Source organism: Dreissena polymorpha, chromosome 11 (genome assembly GCF_020536995.1).
Source record: "Dreissena polymorpha isolate Duluth1 chromosome 11, UMN_Dpol_1.0, whole genome shotgun sequence".
Lineage (NCBI taxonomy): Eukaryota > Metazoa > Mollusca > Bivalvia > Myida > Dreissenidae > Dreissena > Dreissena polymorpha.
Window position 1 is genome coordinate 39,214,776 of NC_068365.1, and position 26,496 is coordinate 39,241,271.

General features: G+C 36.1%; 2 protein-coding genes across 2 annotated transcripts in view; both read right to left on the reverse strand.

Moving 5' to 3' along the window:
* LOC127850105 (protein dopey-1-like) overlaps window positions 1-26,496 on the reverse strand; it is a 111,260-nt gene that overhangs the window by 3,209 nt on the left and 81,555 nt on the right. Inside the window, exons 26-29 of the mRNA XM_052382879.1 lie at window positions 17,611-17,666; window positions 16,023-16,055; window positions 4,091-4,255; window positions 269-527 (exon numbers count right to left, since the gene is read on the reverse strand). Coding sequence (XP_052238839.1) covers window positions 269-527; window positions 4,091-4,255; window positions 16,023-16,055; window positions 17,611-17,666 — 513 coding nt within the window. The remainder of the gene's footprint in view (window positions 1-268; window positions 528-4,090; window positions 4,256-16,022; window positions 16,056-17,610; window positions 17,667-26,496) is intronic.
* Window positions 23,154-25,932, reverse strand: LOC127850104 (uncharacterized). Its single transcript, XM_052382878.1, has 3 exons — window positions 25,737-25,932; window positions 24,535-24,679; window positions 23,154-24,076 (listed from the first exon to the last, which is right to left on the reverse strand). The coding sequence occupies exons 1-3, from the start codon at window positions 25,852-25,854 to the stop codon at window positions 23,929-23,931; spliced, it is 411 nt and encodes a 136-aa protein (XP_052238838.1). The 5' UTR covers window positions 25,855-25,932; the 3' UTR covers window positions 23,154-23,928.

Genomic DNA, 26,496 nt, shown 5'->3' on the forward strand with positions numbered 1-26,496 from the left:
ATGGTGTACAATGCCATTTGGTGTGCATCATCCTATTATCCCTATATATATATACTCATACCAAGTTTCAATGAAATCCGCCAAAGCACTTCCAAGATATGGCTCCAGACGGACGGACGGAAAGACGGACGGAAGGACTGATGGACAACGCCAAAACAATATTCCTCGGCCTATTGCATGGGGATAACAAGGCCTAAATAGGGAAGGCACTTTACGCACATGAAATAAACACAGTTTTCCCTGAACGAGGCTGATATTAGTCTCATACCTTGGCATTGAGGAGTCGCGCCAAGCGGATGATGTGAGGATTGAACCTCGCCTCTTTCCTTTTTGCTTTCGCTTTTCCTGCCCCACCTGCAGGCCTTTCAGCTTTCCCAGCCCCGCCTGCAGGCCTATCAGTTGTGCCCGCCCCGCCTGCAGGCCTATCAGTTTTGCCCTCCCCGACTGCAGGCCTGTCAGCTGCCTCTGGGTCCAGCCCCTCGTCTCCCTCCCCTGCTGCAGCACCTCCTATGAAGGCCCAGCGATACCTGAAGACAAAAACCACGCTCTGGGAAAATTAGGCTTAATGCATAGCAAAAAAGTGTCATCTGCACAGACTAATCAAGGATGACCCTTTCCTCTTTTATGGAATTTTTCGATAAAAGGAAGTTTCGTCTAAAAGAATCCAGTCTTAGTGGAAAGTGTCCTTGTGTGGAGGCCCAGCGCTACCTGCAGAAAACACACAGGGTCAGTCAGTCAGAGGAGAAATAGAGATGGATTTTCTGTGGTTAGACAGTGAAAGTACATCAAACTCAAAACAAAGGAAGGTGAATCAGTATATAATATTGAGGTTTGTGAGTATAGTATTTGGCCATGAATTATATCTTAGATATTATTTTATTTAAAATTCTGGTCCAGCATTGTATACATTACATTTGATGTTTAAAAACACTGACTTTATTACTTGATAGGTTGTGTTAAATACTGAGCAGGGTTCCCAGCTTTTTGTATGAACAAAATTCCCTGATTTTTCCCTGAAGAAAAATAAAAATTCCAGGATCATAATTTCGACCTATTTCTTGTTTTAGACACCCTCAATAAACAGCAGTTGCAGACATAACTAAGCTACATGTATACTACAAAGCCACCATAGGCATGCAGAGGCATCGATTTGCTGTTTTAATCGTATGGACTTCTCGACACAAGTTGGGAAAGTCTGACCAAACAAAATTCCCTGATTTTTCCCTGATTTCAGAAACTTTTCCCAAATTTCCTGACTTTTCCCTGACTGGAAAAAGTGAAAATATTTTTCCAGGTGTTCCCTGATTTCCAGGTTGGCTGGGAACCCTGCTGAGAAACCATTTATTTTCGTCTGCACACAATTAAGTCATTTAAAAGAAATGACTATTTCGTCAGCACTTAAATTTGCCAATTTCTGATTTTGAAAAAAAATGCCTAAGGCAATATCCGATTTGTTTGTAGTACATGTCCAGGATTAATTGAAACAAATCGTGGTGGGGAAAAGGGAGGACACTTGCGGGTACGGTTTGTCACATGCCAATTAAATAGTTTTTTGTTATCAGGTGATAGTAATGGGCCCTTATTATGGAATGCCATTGACAAGTCCATTGTTAAGATGGGTTCCCACTGCCGATCCGATCAACTCGATCATCCCGATCACCGAAATTTCCCGACCAAGCTCAACTAAAAAGGGTATACACGACAACTTCTCGACCTCTTGTCGATAACACACAACCTCCACACGACTCATTCACGACGTCCACTCAACCATCTTTCCCATTTCCCCTCGATCATCTCGACCTATAAGCGAGCCCTATACGATCTCAGCTCGACCAAGTGGACCTCAGCTTGCCACCAGATCTTCACATGACCAGATCGTGATGGTCGTAATACAGTCGTACAAAGCGATCTAAAATAACTCGGGTAGAGGTCGAGCAGATCGGTTACAGAGCTCTTGCATTGTAAAATAGCAATCGGAAAGTGATCGTGTACGGTTGAGTAGCTGTCGGGTAGCAGTCTAGTAAATCTGTACAACAAATCGAATAGAGGTCGAGTGGATTGTGTTGCGATCTATAATAACTTGGGTAGAGGTCAAGCGGATCGGGTACAGATGGTGTAAAAGATGTCAATCCGATTGCCACACGATTGCTTCACAATCAACTCGATGTTCTACACGACTAATACAGGACCACTTCCCGAGCGCTTCTCGATCCATTTCCTACTTGACCGCTACTTGATAGTTTTTGACATGTCAAAATATATCGAGTAGGAAGCCAGACCAATGCCGACCTACCCGACCGCCCCACCGCTCATGCCGACCTAACCAGACCAGTACGCGACCTCTTGGTCGGGCTTGATCGAGTTGATCTGATCGGCAGTGGGAACCCAGCTGTATGGTTAGAGGAGTAGCGGGACTTAATAACTGTTAACAGGTGTTTGAAACAACGAAGCCAATTGCCGATTAGTCAACACCCTTGAAATACACACATAAAGTTGTTAACTATTAGCGCTAATCATTACTATTCTACCTAAACGAAGTCAGTACATTCAATACAGCTTACAAAATCAACAGTTTTCCTTTTGCCGCCAGATTTTTGCTTTGGAATCTTTTTCATGTAATATTTTGAATTGCGCATCTTTGCTTTCCATTCAGCCGAATCACAAAACACTTGAATTTCATCGCAAATATAATAAGCGCCTAAACAACACGCAGAATATGCTGCACACAAATAATGCTGATGTTATCCAAATCGAGGTATAGTCAAAACCCGTACAAAACCAAATCAGACTATGATTTGTTAAAAAGCTAAACAGCCGATGTCATTAGCAATTTTTTTCCCAATTGGGAAATTTTTAGCAAATTTTGGGAAAAAGTATACTTTTTGCATAGGGAATATAGCCGAAATTTGGCTACAAAAATCGGGCAAAATAACCCTTAATTCATTCTAAATTTTGTTTAAATATTGGACATAATTATTCGTTAGGATCTTAAATTCGTCACTCTATACACTGAGGAAATAGACGAAAAACTAATGCCTGACAAATAATAATGGTTTCACAGTAATTTTTTAACGTATTAAAAGAATTGTTAACATAATTCCAAAGATGCAATACCGAAACATTAATAAAAGAAGTGAGATCAAATGATAAATCTCTTTCATTTTGAATAGTTATTAAAATATATGATCCAGTGTTGATGTGACCACTTACAACTGGAACTGTGGTACAGAGTCAGCAGGGAGGGTCAGACAGAGGGTACACTTACAACTGGAACTGTGGTACAGAGTCAGCAGGGAGGGCCAGACAGAGGGTACACTTACAGCTGAAACTGTGGTACAGTGTCAGCAGGGAGGGCCAGACAGAGGGTACACTTACAGCTGGAACTGTAGTACAGAGTCAGCAGGGAGGGCCAGACAGAGGGTACATTTACAGCTGGAACTGTGGTAGAGAGTCAGCAGGGAGGGCCAGACAGAGGGTACACTTACAGCTGGAACTGTGGTAGAGAGTCAGCAGGGAGGGTCAGACAGAGGGTACACTTACAGCTGGAACTGTGGTACAGAGTCAGCAGGGAGGGCCAGACAGAGGGTACACTTACAGCTGGAACTGTGGTACAGAGTCAGCAGGGAGGGTCAGACAGAGGGTACACTTACAACTGGAACTGTGGTACAGAGTCAGCAGGGAGGGCCAGACAGAGGGTACACTTACAACTGGAACTGTGGTACAGAGTCAGCAGGGAGGGTCAGACAGAGGGTACACTTACAACTGGAACTGTGGTACAGAGTCAGCAGGGAGGGCCAGACAGAGGGTACACTTACAACTGGAACTGTAGTACAGAGTCAGCAGGGAGGGCCAGACAGAGGGTACACTTACAACTGGAACTGTGGTACAGAGTCAGCAGGGAGGGTCAGACAGAGGGTACACTTACAACTGGAACTGTGGTACAGAGTCAGCAGGGAGGGCCAGACAGAGGGTACACTTACAACTGGAACTGTGGTACAGAGTCAGCAGGGAGGGTCAGACAGAGGGTCCACTTACAACTTGAACTGTGGTACAGAGTTAGCAGGGAGGGCCAGACAGAGGGTACACTTACAGCTGGAACTGTGGTACAGAGTCAGCAGGGAGGGCCAGACAGAGGTCCAGCAGCTTGCAGGCGCTCAGGTATAACTGCAGCCAGGCTGGGTGGTTGTGTGCGTTGAGACCGTTACCAAGGTGGGCCCAGCTCGAGTCCAGCGCCGCAATACGCTGCACCTGCATCCTGAACAACAACAACAACAACAGGTAAGAATTACTGTATATGAGATTCACTCTGGGTAAACCGGACTTAACCCTTAAAGCGCTGGAGCCGAATTTTAAAGGCCTTTGCAAACAGTTTGGATCCAGATGAGACGCCACAGAACGTGGCGTCTCATCTGGATCCAAACTGTTTGCTATTCTGATAGTATTCTTTGAAAAAAAATGAAGAAAATGCTTATTTTAGAAATTCAGCAGACGACATTTTAGCAGAAGACAAATTACCCAGCATGCAAAGGGTTAACTTACATAAAGTGTTGCTTAGATTAGCCTGGTCAGTCTGCATTAGGGATTAGATTGGTTACCTCCCCTTATCTATCGTTACACTCTCTATGTTGTATATTATAGTCAACGGTTATATTCAACGGGGAACCAGTTTAATTAGGGATTACACTTTGAAATTTGGGTGTATTTTTCGTATAAAGGAAAGCTCAGGTTAATCTAGACAACATTTATAACACATGCATTAAGCCCCATTTTCCTAGAATGAGGCTCATATAATTGCTTTCATCATCTATTTGTTATCAAAACATCAATGCATTCTAACATAAGTAGTACTGTACTCAGAATTGTATTATCTACTATTGCTTTATGCTTCAGTTTTGTTTTCAAGAAACATATATTGGATTATTATTGAATAAGAAACAAAGCAGCAGACAAGGTCAAGGGCATCTTTTAAATATTCTTAGTTTAGGATAACCCGATCAACTCACCCCAACTTTCGCTGACCCAAAAGCTTTTTTTAGGCATAGAATAACTTTTTGACCAAATTCACAAGCAAGACAATACAAATTTATCACAATGTGCATTACTTCGCAAGGATGCTGTGTTCAAACCAACCGTTCTGATGGTTCCCAAATATTAAGGTGCTTTAAGTCGCAGGAAATACACATACTGAAACTGTGTCACTGTGATAGTTTTTGTTAGTGTTTTACAAGTGTTGAACATATTACTTACTCAATAATTGTTGGTCAATTTAGACCTTTATTAATACATCTATATTACAGAATTTGTTTATGACACTTTAGTCATATTTGACAGCTAAAAGATTCCTTATGCAAGTTGTGCAGATGCACGCCAAGTAATAGTTAAGCATATGGTCTGAATGCATACGTTATCCATACAAATGGTGCATATTTGAAGTAAAACAAGGACGTTACGCAGTACACAACACACATTTGCGCAATATAGCAGTATTATCTTGGTTGTATGTCTCATAAACAATTTAAGTGTTTTTCATTAAGATTTATTACAGGTATTTTAAAATTGATTCATAATTAGTATAAATCAAAAGTATGCGTATAAAAAACAACAACAACAAAATACCTTCATACCAACCAACCTGCCATGTCATGGATCGGGTTATCCCAAACAATAGATTTCTAAGGATGGCACAAATTGATTTTCATTAACACTTGTTGAACAAGCAAGTAAAGAAACCACAAATATACTAGAAAACAAACAAGAAAAAACAACAAATACCATCTTTAGAAATAAGTTAAGCTTCATCAATAATTCCCCTAAATGTCACTAGATCTTTCACTGGTGATAAATTACTCCATATATCACAATAGCTATCACTGGAGATGGTTAATTACCCACACATATAAATAGATCTATCACTGAAGGTGATTAACTCCCCCATATATTACTAGAGATATTACTGAAGGTGATTTATTCTTCACATATCACTTTGACATCAATGACATCCATAAAACAAGAGCTGCTGTATTTTGATCTTCAGACTCAAGGTATGACCCTGACCTTGAAGGTATGACCCTGACCTTGAAGGTTTTGTGCAAGTTACTAATCTTCCCATAAAGGTCAACATGTGTGCCTAATTAACTCAAAATCTATTATCAAAAACAAAAATAAAACATTATTGCTCACAAAATTTATTAAATGCATAAAGTTTAATGAAAATCTGATAACATTTTTGAAGAGGTTTGGTTGACAAAATATTGAACAAGTAAAATACTACAACACAATATATTATTTACAAACGGTATGAAGTATCATGAACATGTTACGCTTCACCAAATCTTACAAATCCTTCATGGCAAGAAGACTGCTTAAAAAAATCCAAGATGGCCACCATATTGCCATCATTTGTTTTTTCAAAGATTAAACAAACATAAATAATATTCATCAAGTGAATTCAGTTTCAGGAAAGTTTGCAAAACACAAATACAAAAAATTGTCATCCTAAACCTGTACAAAAAAGTATGTGTCAAACAACTCCTAATCTGAGTATGAAACATGAGAAGTTTCACAAAAATTGAACACAAAATCAAGAAGTATTTTGATGGCAAACTTTTGTCTATGATGGCCATCAGATAAATCTCTGGTAATTTCTGTATTTATTCCTTTAAACTTCATTTTGGAGGGTGAACTTCACAACCATCAAACTATTGTAAAAATCATGAACACCAAAATGTGTAATCCTGAGCAAAAAAACTTCATATATAGACATGTTTGGGTGTATGGACGAGTTTAAACATGAAATATGGAAGTGTGATGGTTGGATAGGTGGAAAGTGTGATGGTTGGATAGGTGGAAAGTGTGATGGTTGGATAGGTGGAAAGTGTGGTGGTTGTTTAAGTGGAAAGTGTGATTATTGAATCGATAGAAAGTGTGATGGTTGGATAGGTGGAAAGTGTGATGGTTGGATAGGTAGAAAGTGTGATGGTTGGATAGGTGGAAAGTGTGATGGTTGGATATGTAGAAGTGTGATGGTTGAATAGGTGAAAAGTGTGATGGTTGGATAGATGGAAAGTGTGATGGTTGGATAGGTGGAACGTGTGATGATTGGATATGTAGAGAGTGTGATGGTTGGATTGGTGGAAAGTGTGATGGTTGGATAAGTAGAAGTGTGATGGTTGGATAGGTGGAAAGTGTGATGGTTGGATAAGAGGGAAGTTAGATGGTTGGATATGAGGGAATTAAGATGGTTGGATAGATGGAAGTGTGATGGTTGGATAGGTGGAAAGTGTGATGGTTGGATAGGTGTAAAGTGTGATGGTTGGATAGATGGAAAGTGTGATGGTTGGATAGGTGGAAAGTGTGATGGTTGGACAGGAGGGAAGTGTGATGGTTGGATAGGTGAAAGGTGTGATGGTTGGACAGTTGGACAGTGTAATGGTTGGACAAGAGGGAAGTGCAATGGTTGGATAGGTGGAAAGTGTGATGGTTGGACAGTTGGAAAGTGTGATGGATGGCGAAAGAGTTATCTCCCCTTCGGGAAGGACACGAAAATGTGAATGGAAATAAAAATGGAATAAATCCTAGTTTTTCGGTGTTCAAACTATAAATTTCATGGATATAAATTATGTGTGGACTTCATGAAAACGAGCAAGTATGATATTTTGGTGAAAATACAACTGAAAGTTATTTACTAAACAAAAACAGTTTTTGCATCTACACTTTTCACTGGGTGGGGATTGGATTCATTTTTTGAATATATTTTATTTGTATCATCAAAAACCAGTTTACTCCATCATCTTAGTTAACAGTTACTTCGTCACGCATGACAAAACCAATTCAAAGGCAACAGACAACCATCAAATGCGGCGAAGCATATCCAATTAACTCCGTTTGACTACACTACGTAGGTGATTATGACGCAGTTATAGTGATTGTTTACGGCTTACTGTTTCCATGCTTAACACAAAGTGCAGTGTACTGTGACCGTAAAAATGAACAAAAGGGCCTATTCATCTACAGCAAGTGAAGGGGCGCCTACTGACATCAGCCTACTGGACACTTCACTTCAAGATTCACCCAAGGCTCCAAAACAAAATAAAAAACGTAACAAAAAGAAGAAGACAGATGACGATACATCAGGCCAAAAAAGTATGACGGAATTCGTAATCAACAAACAAAATGAAACCAAATCATCCACATCATCTAACTCAGAAACATCATGTATTACAAAAAGACTTGACGAAATAAACTCAAAACTTTCGAATGTACTCACAAAGAGCGACACTGATATTATCAAAAACATTATAAAAGAAACACTCGAAGAAATAAAAGAGAAATTGCTTGCATCCGTAATTAAACAATTAGAAATTATCGAAAGTAATATGTTCGACCAACAAAAAGAAATATCGACGCTTAAAGAGCAGCTAAATTCAAAAGAAAAAGAAATTGACGCTATTAAACAAAACAACCAGTCCACAATACAAACCTTCGAAGCTAGCATAAATGACCTCGAACAATACGGGCGTCGGAACAGCGTTCGTATATCGGGCCTCTCGTGTGACGCGGAAAACCAATCATCTATGGCAGTGGCAGAACAAACAGCGAGAATGATAAACCATCATCTTGATATCCAGCTTATATCCAAAGACATAGATGTTGCTCACAGGCTCGGAAAATACGTACCGAACAAGAATCGTCCGGTGATTGTGAAATTTGTTCGACGTCAAACCAAAATCGATGTCATGCAACGAGCAAATCGATTGAAGGGCACAAACATTTACGTCAATGACGACCTAACAAAAACAAACGCAGAGGTGCTTGCGTCCCTACGTCTCAAAGACCCGGGTCGTGTTGAAAGAGCTTGGTCGCGTGAAGGCAAACTATTTGTGAAATATAGGGGCAGTGAACGCAGTGAAAAAGTGCTTTTTGACCAATATAAAAACTGGCTGAGCAAACCATGGCCAAAGAAAGAATCCACCACATACGCAAAGAAAGCCTCATCTGGTGCAAACCTCCGATCGCCAGGCAAGAATTCATAATACCGATGTGTAACGTGTGACAACTTTGTATGTGGTTTCAAGTCATACCAGGTTTGCATGAACTCATAGATAAAAATAAATATCTGTTAATTATTAACTACATTTTAATCTTTCATGTTGTTGTGTTAACAGACACATATATAAAATATTTCCCACTACATGTACTCATAACTAAATTTAATATACGCAAATCGGAGTTATTTTAACGATAATTTTCATTTAGTTTAGAATGCTAACCTTCTTGTACGTCTCCGGATATGCCTATGTTATTTGTGCAAGCACCTAACTTACTGTGTAATTTTATGTTCCTACCTGTCAATGTTCTTTCGCACCCACCTTCCGGCTCCCCCCCCCCCCCCCACCCCCCCCCCCCCCCCCCCCCCCCACCCCCCCCCCCCCCCCCGAGTACATCCATACTTACCTGCCAACATATCTTTAATTCATTATTTCATACGCACTTACATAATCATCGACCTGGCAGGATATATAACCCCCCAATCCTGAGTACATCCATACTTACCTGCAAACTAAATTAATACTGTGGCCCATTGCTCGCTAATATAAATCTGGTACTGATCTAAATGTATAAATATATTAACGTTTAGAAGTTCAAATAAAGTTGCGAACTAGAAGCAATGCTATCAATTGATGCGTTTTCTCGCTAAGCGTACTGTTATTGTAACGTGCATCTCGTGCAAAACGTGCACGAATAAACATATTTTTAAATATAGGGATCAGTTATTGCGTGAAAAGCAAAATACAAATGGAGTTCACGAATGCCAGATTAAGTTTTACGAGCTATACGAACAATTGTCATTGTGCACTGTTAGTTGTCAGTGTTTTTTTTTATCCACAGTGTTTTCGTATGCTATATAGTTCGAAATATCATATTGTCAAATATATTACAACGGTATTCATTTGTATACCGATAAATATCATTCAATGGACATGTGCATATATTTTGAAATGTTTTTTTGGTGAGTTATTCTGCCGCACCTTACAAATAGTTTATAGTATGTTTAACGTTATTTTATTGTTGCATTAAAGATGTTCATGCATTTTGAAATGTTTTTGGTGAGTTTTTCTGTCGCACTTTACAAATAGTTTATAGTACATGTATAATGTAATTTTATTGTTGCATTATAGATAAATCTGCCAGTGACCTTACTATATTAATATATAAAATGCCGTTACGAAGTGTCAAATTTATTTACGAAGTGAACTAGAAACAATTTTAAATCATGTGTGGCTATCTTCACTAAGTATACTTTTATTGCCACAAAAAACTCGTGCAAAACGTGCACGAATAAAACAGACTGTGAATTGAGGGAGTTATTTTGCGTAAAATATTAAATACTAATCTAGTTCACAAGTACTGGGTCAATGTTATTGAGCTTATAATACAAAACAGGTCTTTGTATGTTTTGTTTTGTCTTAATTTCAATTTTCATTATTTTTTCAGCTATGCTTTTGTTTTTTTATTGAGAATTATTATTCAACATGCATGTGCATGTATTATTGTTTTGGCGACTCCTTATGTCTCACTGTTTATATACCTTACAGTACATATTAACTGTTTTTATATTGCTCCATGGAAATTTATAGTTTGACCCGAATGGGTCTTTGTTCCAATCTATCTCTCATTATTTATATGTTACTATTAATCCTTTTTTGTTTATATATTTTTTTTTTTTTTTTCTTTTTAATCTTTATATGGTTGCATAGAGAGAAAAATACGTTCTCACAAATGATATTGTCAAGCAAAATACAATGTATTGTTTATGATACATTCATTACTGGAACTTGGATCATGAATTTTCGCATACAGTGTACTCATACGACCCATATCTCAATTACACTTAACATATTGTTTAGGATGAATAGCTCTTCTATATTTTTTAAAACGAAACCAACTAGACAAGCACACACAAATTATCACTCACATCACCCTCCAACTTTTTTTAATGATTAAAATATGTACTTTAAATGTAAAAGGGCTAAACTATAAAGACAAACGAATAAAATCTTCAAATGGTTAGACAAAAAAAAATATACTTTATGCCTACTACAAGAAAGTCACTTGACACATTCTTTAGCACAAACCTTAAAGGATGAATGGGACGGAGACATCTATCTTAGTGGACAACATACAAATAAACAAGGCATTGCTTTTTTGATTAAAAACAATACAGGGATCACAGTCGATAACTTCAACGAAATAATAACTGGCAGATTAGCAAGTATAGATATCAAAATACACGAAACACAATTAACATTGATAAACGTCTACGGTCCTAACATAGATGATTCCACATTTTACGAAACATTACAATCCTTCATAATTAATAACCAAGATAAAAATATTATAATCGGTGGTGATTTCAATACTGTCCTGAACCCATCAAGAGATAAAAAGAATGGACACCTTTATACTCACCCTAAAAATAGAAACATTTTGAATAACATAATTGAAAACTACAATATGATAGACATCTGGCGTACAGTAAATCCAAACGAAAGAAAATTCACCTGGCACTCAAACACAAAACCAACAATATTTTGTAGATTAGACTATTTTTTAATATCCGAGTCCTTTTGCAACATTATTGACACATGTAACATTAAACCAGGATTTATGACAGACCACTCTCTAGTTGAACTTAAACTGCACAACATACAACCTGAAAGAGGCCCAGGATACTTTAAAATCAATAACAGCATCTTGTTAGACACACAATATCAAACACAAATAAAACAGGAAATATTAAACACAGTTCAAAATAATAAAGATGCAAACCCAAACACCTTATGGGAAGTAATTAAAGGAAATATACGTAACACAACAATAAGATACACATCATTTAAACAAAAAGAAACACACAAACTTGAAACTGAAACCATCAAAACCATTGAAACACTTGAAAAACAATTGAATGAAACAAACACAAATGATACCACTGCCATTGAAAATGAAATCACATCAAACAAACAAGTATTAGAAGGAATCTATCATACACAACTCAATGGAATAATACTACGAGCACGTGCACAACATATTGAACACAATGAAAAAAATACAAAATACTTCGCAAACATTGAAAAACGTAGAAGTGAACAAAAAACTGTACACAAATTAGTAGTTAATGGCAAAGATATAACAAACAGAACTCAAATACTAGAAGAACAACGTTTATTCTTCGAAACCCTCTATAAACGAAAACATGTTGAAAATAACAACACTTTTAAAAATACACATCATGCTTTAAATCAAGATGAAAAGTTATTGTGTGACGGATTACTTAATGAATATGAATGTGGACTAGCACTAAAAGAAATGCAAAATAACAAAAGTCCAGGATCTGATGGCATCACAATCGAATTTTATAAAATATTCTGGAATGATATTAAAACACATTTAATTAATTCACTTAACTATTCATTTAACAACAAAAACTTAACTACGCTTCAAAAACAAGGTATAATATCACTCATTCCAAAACCTGGAAAAAACTTAGAATCCTTATCAAACTGGCGCCCGATTAGTTTACTAAACAATGATTATAAAATTGCAACTAAAAGTATATCAAACAGAATTAAAAAAGTATTACCATCAATCATCTCAAGATCTCAATCTGGCTTCATTAAAGGACGTTACATTGGTGAAAATGTACGTCTGATACAAGAATGCATAAATTATTTCAACCAGCCAAACAATTCTGGCCTCATTTTCTTTGCAGACTTCGAAAAGGCTTTCGACTCACTAGACCATTCTTTTATGTTCTCTTGCTTAGAAAATATGAATTTCGGTGAAAGTCTAATAAAATGGGTTAAATTATTTTATACCGATATAAACAGCATAATTATTAACAATGGCTTCTTTTCAAACAGTTTTAACATCGAACGAGGGGTAAGACAAGGATGTCCACTTTCATCCTCACTATTTATTATATGCATCGAGTATCTATCACACTATATCCAATCAAATGAACATATAAAGGGAATATCGCTAGAACCTGACGAAGAAATTAAACAGTCCCTATTTGCTGACGATGCAACTTTTTTTTTAAATGACAGTAGCGACTCATTCAATAATCTTATAGAATCGCTAACCCTTTTTGGATTGACATCGGGTCTTAAACTAAACAAAAGTAAATGCACTGTGCTACGTGTAGGTAAATTTAAACAAAGTAATATTCATCTTAAAAAAGAAATGAAATTCAACTGGACTTCAGATGAAGCAAATTAACAACGTTAGGAATAACCTTTACAAACAATGAAAATGAAACAATTCTAAAAAACATATTGCCTAAATTACAAAAATTTAAAAATTGTTTAAAATAATGGCAGCATCGTAAACTAACACTAATCGGAAAAAACACCGTGTTGAAAACGTTTGCGCTCCCTAAATTAATTTACACACTTACAGTTCTCCCAAACCCACCCATGATATTATTGAAGATATAAAATCAGAAATATTTAATTTCATATGGGACGGTAAACGTGATAAAATTAAGAGAACTCAATTAATTCAACCTGTAGAGCATGGAGGTATCAGACTAACGGACATAGATTCATTCCTGAATGCAATCAAATGCAGTTGGGTTAAAAGATATTTAGATAACACCAATACGAGTAAATGGAAATTATTCTACCAGAAAATTTTAAAAACATATGGTGACTCCCTACTTTTTGAATGTAATATCGACAATAACATCTTAGATGAAATTTCAACCAAAAACATATTTCTATCGAATGTTCTTTCAGCATGGTGTAAAGTTACTCAAAATTTAGAAACCAAAATAAACAGTAAAGTCATTTTATGGAACAATAAAGATATAACTACCAACAATAAAACGTTGTTCTATAGACATTGGTTTGAACAAAACATTAAATATGTAGATCAATTATACGACAACAGAATCAACGACTTCTATTCTTTTGAAAACTTATGCTACATATACGGAATACCTACAAGTAATTTCCTGATGTACTACACATTGATCAAAAGTATACCCATACATATTAAAGCTGCTACCAATACAAATAACACACCATGTACTAAAAAAACATTCGTGGAAAACATAATTGCAAAACAAAACAAAACGAACAAAATATTTTACACTCTTCAAATTAAAAACCCTGCCGAAATCCCCAAAGCTCAAACTAAATGGCAAAACCTTCTTGGAGAAAAAGATTTTAATTGGAAACAAATATATGTCATGCCATATAAATCAACTACTGAGAAATTTTCAATATAAATACATCCAGAGAATCATAGCTACAAATAAATATCTTTTTAAGTGCAAACTATCCAACACAAATCTATGTGATATGTGTAGTGAACATATTGAAACAATAGAACACCTTTTCTGGGAGTGTAAACATATTCAATCTCTATGGAATCAATTGACAACTTTTCTAGAGAAACAACAATTAATAATAAAACTGTCTCTCTCAAATATCAGTTTCGGTGTAAATACTTGTAAAATACCAGAAATTAATAACGCTGTTAACCACATTATTATATTAATGAAATATTTTATATTCAGCATGAAATATAAAAAACAAAAACCTACTTTTAACTGTTTTATAAATTATTTAAAACTAAAGATCCAAATTGAAAAGGAAATAGCCCTCAACAACGATACACTTAACATTTTTGAACAAAAATGGAAACACATTAAACTTTCATAACCTAGTCAAGTTGTTTATCTACCCCACTTTATGCAACTCATATATAGTTTAATTATTACATATAGGTAAAAACATTATAAATATTAGCATATATTGTATAATATGTTTAACATTATCATTGCTGCATGTTATAATTTGTTCTTGCTTATGCACATGTTTACATTATATGTTTTATATAGAATAAAAAAAAAAAAAAAAAAGTGTGATGGATGGATAGGTGGAAAATGTGATGGTTGGATAGGTGGAAAGTGTGATGGTTGGATAAAAGGGAAGTGTGATGGTTGGATAAGAGGGAAGTGTGATGGTTGGATAGTTGGCAGCGTCAATTGGTATTCAGGAGAAAAAACTGTTGAGAAGGCTAACTTAAACTCAGCAGTGTGGCAACATTTATATGTGTACAAGGGAAACCTTACAGAACTAGCAACCATACCCCTGTGGCCATTAGTTTTTCAAAGCCTTAGACCAACTGCTGCAGTTTAAAGGCACCCATGACATGATGATGCATTTTGAGATCTTAAATGAACAAGAGGTTGTTTAGAACATATACACAGGGATTTGCCATCAGGAGGCATGATACGCAGAAAAGAGCAGCACCAAGCCACCAATCATACAAAGGAATTCTGGAGTTTGAAGCTACAATCTACTCACTCATCGTCGCACCCGGTCAACATCATGCTACAATGTAATGGACAACATCAACGCTTTCAAACCGATTAGTTTCCGTGAATATTTGACCAAATCTTTTATTTAACTCATCCCCTAGAACATCAACATAAAAAAATGGAAACTATACAGCTAGCAACGATGTCATTTATGATGTTGACCCCAATAATCAATAAGTCAGTTTTTAGTCTGGAATGATGACGCAGTTTCTGAGGTGCCCTTAGACGACCCAGCAAAACACTGAATTACAAGATTATTTAACCCAGGTAAGTCATGATCAATTGAATGCTTAAATCAATTTTATTCCTATACTTTATGTTTGGTACCACCTTAAACACAATTTGTTGAGGCTAATAAACTGGTGTATAAACTAAAAGAAAATATGTGTAAGTGGAGGATTATTAGTTGCTACTCATTTGACATGAGGAAGGAAAAAGGAATTCAAATCAAAACCACAGTAACATTTCAGGTTTCTTCACAGTTAAAGATTAAAGAATTAGAAAGAATTATCCTTCACTATTTACAGTGTATAAAGGAAAAATATCTATGAATATTATGTAGACACTAAAAGTTCAAACTCAAGGTCAATATGAAGATGACAACAGTTAACAAGTACAACAGGACACGGCTTACTTCAAGTACCTTGAAACAGTGGACATATGCTGCCTGTAAAGAGGATATACACAATAAATAAGAGTGCAAAACAAGTGCTTTAGTTTCAATATGACACAATTAAACCCTTTCCCACTCAGAAGCAAACTGAAAATGGCTATGTGCAAACAGCATAAAACCAGAACAGCCTGCCAGTAACTCGCAGTCTGTTCAGGTTTTATGCTGTTTGCTGCTCATCAGTATTAGATACTATATTATATATACTATATATATATATATAAGGGTTGGAAATGAAGGCTTTAAAACTTGAATTTAGTAAGAAAGGTCTTAAATTAAATTTAACTTTCTAAGGGACAGCAAATGCGTACAAATACATATCTAAGTGGTAAATGGTTAAACTTGAAAGTGGACATGAGTGCCATGGCATTACCAGTTCAGCGATGTCACCTTATATTTAATACCCCATACAGCGATGTTACCTTATATTCAATACCCCATACAGAAATGTTACCTTATATTCAATACCCCATACAGCGATGTTACCTTATATTCAATACCCCATGCAGCGATGTTCCCTTATATTCAATACCCTATACAGCGATGTTACCTTATATTCAATACCCCATACAGTGATGTAACCTTATATTCAATACCCCATACAGCGATGTTACCTTATGTTCAATACCCCATATGAATATGCCTTAGGAGTAGAGGCCAACAACTTAAACAAACAACTTATTAAACAAATCTATTGTCAAGCAATATGGTCCCCTACCGGTGAAACTCCACATTTTCAGCAATATTTCTAGTCTATTTGTTGCCATAGCAACCAGAATTCTTGGCATAGGAACAAAATGAAATGACGTGCATAATCTCCATATTGCCATCTATCCATGTTTCAAGTTTCATGAAAAAATATGAAGAACTTTTAAAGTTATCGCAGGATCCACCGTTTTCAGCAATATTTCTAGTCTATTTGTTGCCATAGCAACCAGAATTCTTGAAGTAGGAACAAAATGAAATGACCTGCATAATCTCCATATTGCCATCTGTCCATGTTTCAAGTTTTATGAAAAATATGAAGAACTTTTCAAGTTATCGCAGGATCCAGAAAAATGTGACAGACTCACAGACAGACACACAGAGCGCAAACCATAAGTCCCCTCTGGTTTCAACGGTAGGGGACAAAAATAACAGACTGCCAACAAAACATCTGTCTTACCAATGTATATATAGGGATGGATAAATTTGCAACAAATATATAAATAATATTCTGATCTAAATCAGTACTATGCGGAAAATGAGAAAGCTCAAGCAACACATGGTTTAAATGAGCAGCGTTCTGAGAAAACTGGGCTTAATGCATGTGCGTAAAGCGTTGTCCCCGATAAGCCTGTGCAGTAATCAGGGACGACACTTTCCGCTTTTATGGTATTTTTAGTTTCAAGGAAGTCCCTCCTTACTGAAAATCAAGTTTAGGCGGAAAGTATCTTCCCCGATTAGCCTGTGCGGACACTTTACGCACATGTATTAAGCCCAGTTTTCTCAGGACAAGGCTCAAATTATAATTCCTCAAGGAGGGGGAGGTCTCAGGCACCCTAACACTTACACAAACTCCTCTGTCTCAGTGGAAAGCTCCTGTTCTATCTGCAGAAACACGTGGATCTGAAAGCAGTAACACATAACAATGAGGTCCCGGCAAGGGCAGTGGGACTGATTTACTTAATAGGTACAGCAATTTCTAGATGTAACAATGTCAATTAGAGCAGTTTATTAAAATATAGCCATCAAATATTACCACTGATATACCAGGAAATATTGATTAAGCATTGAATCCATGATTAGTCAGACATTGGGTAATTTTGAAAAAAGGCTTTTGTAGATTGAATTCTATAAGGTTTTTAAGTTACTTGTAATGATTGTACCTTATTGTAGAAGAGTCTTTTTTGTGTGAAATACCTGTCCTAAAATAGAGCTTAATGTGATGAATTGCTTTCTTTAAACAACATATCCTAGTAGCGTCCTATTGATACTGTCAAATTGATTTTCAATACAAAATTGTGTTTCAAGTTTGATTATTTTATTTAAATAGCAAGGACTGTTAGGAGTTTACCTATAAGGTTAGACTTTAAACATGATTTTTTGTGGCCTCATTTGTGATGCGAATTGAGTATTTCCGATTAATGTTAGTGATATAAAATCAATGATAAATTCTGAGGAAAACAGGGATTCCGATTACGTCTTCATAACACCTGGATTTAGGTATTAGAGCTAGGAGCAACATCTTGAAATTTGGAGTTTTGTAAAACTTTTCACCAATTCACCATAATAATATCACAACTAAGATTAGTTTAGGTTTAAACAAGGGACAAAATTGTCACAAAACCAGGTTTTCATTGTGAAAAAAAATCTGATAAAGGGAGACAACTCAAACTGAACTTTTGAAATGAACAAAGAAAATTAACCCCCTTTGTAAGTTTGTTTTAAAATAAATCTATTTTTAGTCGTGGCGACCTTGACATTGGAGATATGCACATGAATTTTTTTTTTTTGACCTTTGACCATGAAGGATGACCTTGACCTTTCACCACTAAAAATTTGCAGCTTCGTAAGATACACATGCATGGCAAATATCAAGTTGCTATCTTCAATATTGCAAAAGTTATGAGCAACGTTAAAGTTTTCGGATGGACACACGGACGGACGGACGGTCAAAATTTGTGTGCCTATGGAAAGGCGTTGTCCATATACACATGCATACCAAATATGAAGGTTATATCTCAAGGGACATTTATGGCCATTTTTGACCTTTGAACTCAAAGTGTGACCTTGACCTTGGAGATATCGACGTAATTATTTCACGCGACACACCGTCCAATGATGGTGAACAAATGTGCCAAATGATTTTAAAATCTGACAATGAACGACATAGTTATGGCTCGGACAAGCTCATTTATGGCCATTTTTTACCTTTGAACTCAAAGTGTGACCTTGACCTTGGAGATATCGACGTAATTATTTCGCGCGACACACCGTCCAATGATGGTGAACAAATGTGCCAAATGATTTTAAAATCTGACAATGAACGACATAGTTATGGCCCGGACAAGCTTGTTCCGCCCGCCCGCCCGCCAGCCCGCCAGCCAGCCAGCCAGCCCGCCCGCATTCGCCAATCTAATAACCAGTTTTTTCCTTCGGAAAACCTGGTTAAAAATTCCTTTTATGCCATAGCGGATAATCTTTGTTTGTGTGTTTTTTATATATATAAGGACAAGCATCAGGTGACAAACACATTAATCCTGGTACATGCAGATGATGAGGCTGTTTTACACTGGTTATGAAAACAGTAAGAAGAAAAATTGCAGCCAATGTTAGTTTGGCAGTATTACGTGACCCAACATAATAATAATTCCACTGTCTACTCTACTATTCTCAACAACATATCAAGGACCATTAACAGTTCACTCAAAACCATGCATACTTCTTTGAGTGATGAGCCTAAAACTTTCAGGATAGTTCTAATATTATAACTAGGCGTAAGCATTCTTGAGTTATCATCCATGAACCATTTTACTGTTTTGAGTCACTGTGACCTTGACCTTTGACCTAGTGACCTGAAAATCAATAGGGGTCATCTGCCAGTCATGATCAATTTATCTATGAAGTTTCATGATCCTAGGCGTAAACTTTCTGAGTTATCATTCGGAAACCATTTTACTGTTTCGAGTCACTGTGACCTTAACCTTTGACCTAGTGACCTGAAAATCAATAGGGGTCATCTGCCAGTCATGATCCATGTACCTATGAAATTTCATGATCCTAGGCCTAAGCATTCTTGAGTTATCATCCGGAAACCATTTTACTATTTCGAGTCACTGTGACCTTGACCTTTGACCTAGTGACCTGAAAATCAATAGGGGTCATCTACCAGTCATGATCAATGTACCTATGAAGTTTCATGATCCTAGGCCTAAGTGTTCGGAAACCATCTGGTGGACGGACCGACGGACGGGCTCACGAATGATACATTGTGTGTCTAATAATTTGTGGGACTATCAAAATCGTATTGTGGGTCTTTTCATTTTTGTTTCTAACGAATGATACATTGTGTGTTTTTCAGACTTCTGTGTCTATATCACTGCGTGTCTTTTCACCCAAATAAATTGCGGGATCATATTATGTCAAATAAAGAGTTACAACTCCACTGGAAAACTATGTATTTAACACAAATACATGTACCAACAAATGACACATATGTTAGAAATGTTTAATAAAAACATATCGTATCAAATAACTGTCACGAATGCCTACTTTTATAAATGTAAACTAATACAATCAAGTATTTGCAATCTATGCTAGTGCTCTAAAGAAGCAATACAACACCTATTCTTTGAATGTAGAAAATTTCAACCATTGTAATCACTTTCCCCAAAACTTAAGCAAAAGGAATATTGACATAAATTTCCTTTATCATGTTCAAAAATATTATAAATGAAATGATCCGTATTGTGCATCAAATTGCGCTTAACCACAACTAACTGGATTCACACATTAAAAATGGCAACATTTTATAATGTAATTTCTTCTCTTTCTCACTTCAGCCATACAAAACCACATACCCGGTAAAGCATCACACACCAAGACCATGGTTACCCACCAATTCAACATACATTCAGGTACATTTACACAACATGACTTAAAACTACACATTTTTTATTTTTAGACGTGTATGTAAAGACATATAGTGGATATTTTGCCTGCAAGATAAATGCTCAAAAGTAATGTGCATCATTGGTCTATTCAAAACAATGTTGCAAACCAGTAAATGACAAAATGCAGGCATACTGGACAAACTTTAATAGCATAAGATTAACAAAATGGTTGTGGGATGTCACTAATATGAACCTAATATCAATTATATTGGGTCATCAAAGGAAGATATAATGAAATTGTTACTGAAAAAAAAAAATGACCTTATTCTTAAACTAAAATATCCGTCTCTGTAGGAAGAGTGTAAAGATTAGTAAATATCAGATTTAACAATGTTTGCAAATGGATTTTACTGCAGTAGAACAAAATGGAACAAAATAAAACAATTAAAAACGAGGGCTGCCAGAGGACAGCGCTGGTCAACTTTTCTGAATACTTGTCACATATTTGCTCAGATCACATGTTAATTTTCAATATGTTCAAGTTATTGCAGAGTATAATCTCAGATTACACTTACTTTTCAGTACATTGAAGTTTTGTAATTTAAGCTTTTGTAATGAAAAACTAACATTGACAAATACAAATAACATTTTCCCAAAGTTATTTGTGATTTATAAAAATTTGACCACAACAAATTCCGTGGTGGGTACAATAGCTCACATTTTCTTTGAAAAGTTGAGCTAAACAACACCTAGGGACAGTCAAACAAATATTGAAATTGAATGTCGTATTTCTTCTACAGACTCGGTATAAATCCTATTTACAACATGTATAGACAGTTAATACGTATAAAATATATCTCCATTTACCTTTACACACACATGACATGAACTTTAGAACTAGATGCCTGTCGAGCACAGTGTCAATAAAGCAAAGTTGGTATCCTGTTTGCACACAGACACAATTAATAATTAAAAAAACCTGACAAAAACCAACAAGAAATATTTGTTTTAAAACAGTGTCAATGCATAAGGGAGATACAGACCGGACAAGGTGTATAATGCTAATTTTTGACCTTTGAACTCTTATATCGACTTGAGCGACTATATCTGAGGCAATCAGAAGCCTGTTTATGAAAACAACGAGCCAATGAACACCAGGCTTTCTAACAGACACATGCGCGTACACCCGTGTGTTGGACCATGTGACTTTTTTGTGTAGTGGGACTGTCAAACTCGCAGAACCCATGCAACGGATTTATATTTGACAATATTTGAAGTGTGACCTTGACCTTTGAGCTAGAGACCTGGATCTTTCGTGATGCACACCGGCTCATGGTGTTTTAACAATTATGCAAAGTTATTTTTAAAAAAGTGTCAGTGCATAAGGGAGATACAGACCGGACAAGGTGTATAATGTTAATTTTTGACCTTTGAACTCTTATATCGACTTGAGCGACTATCTCTAAGGCAATCAGAAGCCTGTTTATGAAAACGACGAGCCAATGAACACCAAGCTTTCTAATCGACGCATGTGCGTACACCCGCGTGTTGGACATGTGGCGTTTTGTGTAGTGGGACTTTCAAACTCGCAGAACCCATACAACAGATTTATATTTGACGATATTTGAAGTGTGACCTTGACCTTTGAGCTAGAGACCTGGATCTTTCGTGTTGCACACCGGCTCATGGTGTTGAACAATTATGCCAAGTTACTTTTAAAAAAGTGTCAATGCATAAGGGAGATACAGACCGGACAAGGTGTATAATGCTAATTTTTGACCTTTGAACTCTTATATCGACTTGAGCGACTATATCTGAGGCAATCAGAAGCCTGTTTATGAAAACGACGAGCCAATGAAAACCAGGCTTTCTAATCGCCGCATTAACGTACACCCGTGTGTTGGACATGTGTTTTTTTTTGTGTAGTGGGACTGTCAAACTCGCAGAATCCATACAACGGATCTATATTTGACGATATTTGAAGTGTGACCTTGACCTTTGAGCTAGAGACCTGGATCTTTCGTGTTGCACACCGGCTCATGGTGTTTAACAATTATGCCAAGTTATTTAAAAACAAAGTGTCAATGCATAAGGGCGATACATTCTGGACAAGCAATCCTGACCCAAAACCTAAACCAACGTATATACAGACACGCAAGTGCAATTGTGGCAACTATATCGAGCTCAATCCCAGCGGCATGACAAAAATTATTCCAATCATACTGGTAAACATTCGCATCAGAAAAAACTAATTGTCAGTGTTTTATTCAACTGCCTCGTCCTTTTAAAATATTACAAACCAGTAACTGTATAGCAAAAAAACATGCTTAGGGTGTGTGCAAATGTATTTTGAACTAACAATTTCAAACTAAAAATGTCTAGACAACTCTTACAAAGTTTCCTCAAGATTTGTCAAACTTGATATTATCTTGAAAAAAAATGGATCAAAAATGTGTCTTCAAGCATATTTACAATTATTTTTGTAAATTTGTGTACACATTCTAGCTTTTGGACCCACATGGCCCAGATTCCATATTGGTCTTGCCAAAACATTTTCTTCAAGTTTGGACCATACATATGGCAGCTTAAGTTACATATTATAAGCAACTTTTGGAAAGGACACACAATCTCTTTTTTTTTTAATAACAAAAGTTGTGAATCTAAGAAAAACCACAGGAGAAAAAAGAATCTATTTGGAAAAATGTTTCTTCCTAAGTAGTTACAAATAGAGCTTGCTTCTAAAATTCATTTGTGACCTTATGTTCATAACATGTGTTTTAATTATATACCTTAAACTTTACTTAAATTATTTGTAAACTGAAATCAGGTACATAAGAAAATAAATAAGGTACATTCCAAAAGCATCGATGAAGCAAAAAGGAAAATATTGTATCTAAGCTTTTGTATTAGCATTTTTAACGTTTGATAATATACCAGATTCTTTTCCACCTTTAGACATATACATAGTAAAGTTTCAATTCAACAAATAAAATGCACACACAAAAATTACCACTTGCATACAAACATCACCCATATTTGCCAAGTCACTGTTGCATGAACTTTTCAATGTCCCTCGAAGGTATTCTTATAATGTTCCATCCGAGTACCGGTAGTAAACAACATGTTTTTATTTTTTCTTATGATTCATTGCACTAATTTTCTTAATTATCTTGTCGTTTGACCTTTTCCATATTTGCCCAGTTTTCTTACAACTTTTCTGTTTGGCATCTTCAACCTGCTGTTTCCGCGGACAAATTCCACTTTTTAGATATTCACTAAAGTAAGTTTTTATTTCCTCCGTTTCTACCTCTGTGAATTTCTGACGTTTGCAGCCTTTTTGGGGGGGGGGGCTTCCTTTTTCTCTTTCCCTCAAATTCCTCTTCATCCCCATTTGATATAGTGTGGTCATCTTCGTCCATGCTTCTGAAAAAGTTACAAAGAATATTATTCAAATAGAAGCAAGCAACACTAAATCAAAACTTATTACAAAATGTATAGTCCTTATTTCTGACAACACACACTACAGTGGCGATAATTAAATCAAAAGGACACAGAGGATTCTGCTATTTTGGTCTTCTCAGATGAGCTTGTTCAGCATAAATTTCCATAACATTACCAAAACGCAACCTATTGTCTAATAGACAAGATTCACATCAAATATCTAAGCCCTAGTTCTTGCTCTATCAGAAAATGAGTTTTCTCTATGCTCACAATGAGCATTTTGTAATCAGGTGCGCTGAAAAGTAGTACTGAGATCTTAGAAAGCCATTCGAAAAAGTAAGAAAAGTAAAAACACTGGAAAGCGCAACTCAGCTTAAAAACATTGATCTCCAATGGGGATATTAAAGTACATTGTTTCAATTTTTTTTTATTTAACTTACCCATAGCCATCTGGGGCATCAAGACTTGTGTGCTCAGCATCGACTTCTGCTTGACATTCAAGACTTGTGTGCTCAGCATCGACTTCTGCTTGACTTTCTGCTCTATTTTCATTACAACATGTCTCTGGACCAGATGTTAAAATGTCTGAAAACATTCATCAACTGTTTACAATGTGTAATATTAACAGTAAATGCACCTACATATTTATTGGATTTTCATCAATTTCATAATCAAGCATCTGCCATGTACAATAAAACAACAGTCTACATTATAGCAGGGCCACTATGGGTTGAAAAGGGATATAGATATACAGCCTGCAAATTTAATAATTTGATTGGCTGATAAGGTAGGTCCAAACAATAATATAGATTTCAGCAAGAAACTCCGGGAAATGCCATTTTGTTTTAAGTCAGTCTGAATCTATTCTAGTATTAAATAAGAAAGTAAATGTGAAATGTTATACATACATGTAGATATTTAAATAACATCATTAATAAGTAAGTGTTTGATATTGGCCCTGTTATTTGTCCTCGGGTCAGTCTTATTGGCCCTCTGCCTTGGGCTAATACGACTGCCCTCGGAAAAATAACAGTTGAGACCAATATCAAATCACTTTATCATCAACAAATAGTCAAAATCAGTGCTAAGAAAATGTATATATATATATTAGATATAAGACATTTATGAAAGAAAAATATACACATACATGTGTTGTCCTAGAAAAACATTAACATTTTGCATTTAACTGCTAAATCTGGTACTTACAAAACTTTTATTATTCAATCATTATATTAAATAGTTAAATGTGCTTTTAGTTTATAATTTTTATACCATTAGAACACTGAATCTAATTTAATTATAATTGATTAAAACAAGATCACCGCATAACGGGTGCCAACGCTCGGCTGCGGATGCAGTATTGAATAAATGAAAGCTTGTCAGATTTTAATTTTTTTGAAGGTCACAGTGACCTTGACCTTTGACCTTGTGACCCAAAAATGGGTGTGACATGTAAAACTCAGCAAGGTGCATCTAAATATGAAGTTTTAAAGTTGTAGGTGGAAGCACTTTGATAATAGAGCAAATTGTCAAGGTTTTAGCACCAGGCGGACGGTAGACAGCAGACGCCGAACAACGAGTGGCTGTGACAATAACTTGGGTTTTCTCCGAAAACAGCAGAGCTAAAAATCATCAAAAATACCTTCAAAAGGAATGCTCCCAATTTCATCAAGGCTCTTTCCTACAAACTTTTCTGTAAGGTCCATGTCTTGCATCAGCAATACTTTGCTGATTTTGACTCTTTCAATGAAGCCAGACATTTGCCTGTAGTGGTCAAAGCGCACTCTCGTTGTATGACCCAGGTGGCTACACAGCCATTGTAGCTTGTTTGGTTTCAAGTTTATCTCCTGAAAATAATATTATGATCAGAAATTGCAATCATCAATCATTGTTTAATGAACTGCACTTTGGTTCTCATTACTTTTTGGGCTGATAGGAAGGCTTGCTATTGTGTAATTCATTTAATATGGGAAGGTGAAAAGTCATTCTGGCTTAAAAGAAAAGTTCCTGCATTCATAAGTCTAAGAAATTGTGTATTGTGCTTAAAATAATAAAATAAACAAAAGATGTGTTTGTCAGAAACACAATGACCCCTATTGCGCCGCTTTGAGGCCATATATTTGACATTTGACCTGGAAGGATGACCTTGACCTTTCATCACTCAAAATGTGCAGCTCTATGAGATACACATGCATGCCAAATATCAAGTTGCCATCTTCAATATTTCAAAATATATGACCAAGGTTAAAGTTTCAACGACGCTTTGAAGCCATATATTTGATCAAGTTGTTATCTTCAATATTGCAAAAGTTATTCATTATTGCAAAAGTTTAACCAAGGTTAAAGTTTTCAACAGAATGACAGACAGACAGGCGAAAAACAATATACCCCCGATCCTTCGA

What these genes read in the sequence shown, in the direction of transcription:
- LOC127850104 (XM_052382878.1), bottom strand. Translation starts at nt 25,854, where the DNA reads ATGTCTGGCTTCATTGAAAGAGTCAAAATCAGCAAAGTATTGCTGATG. An exon ending in TGGGAGCATTCCTTTTGAAG is followed by an intron (nt 24,680 to 25,736) that starts GTATTTTTGATG and finishes GAATGTTTTCAG; the next exon opens with ACATTTTAACATCTGGTCCA. An exon ending in GATGCCCCAGATGGCTATGG is followed by an intron (nt 24,077 to 24,534) that starts GTAAGTTAAATA and finishes TAACTTTTTCAG; the next exon opens with AAGCATGGACGAAGATGACC.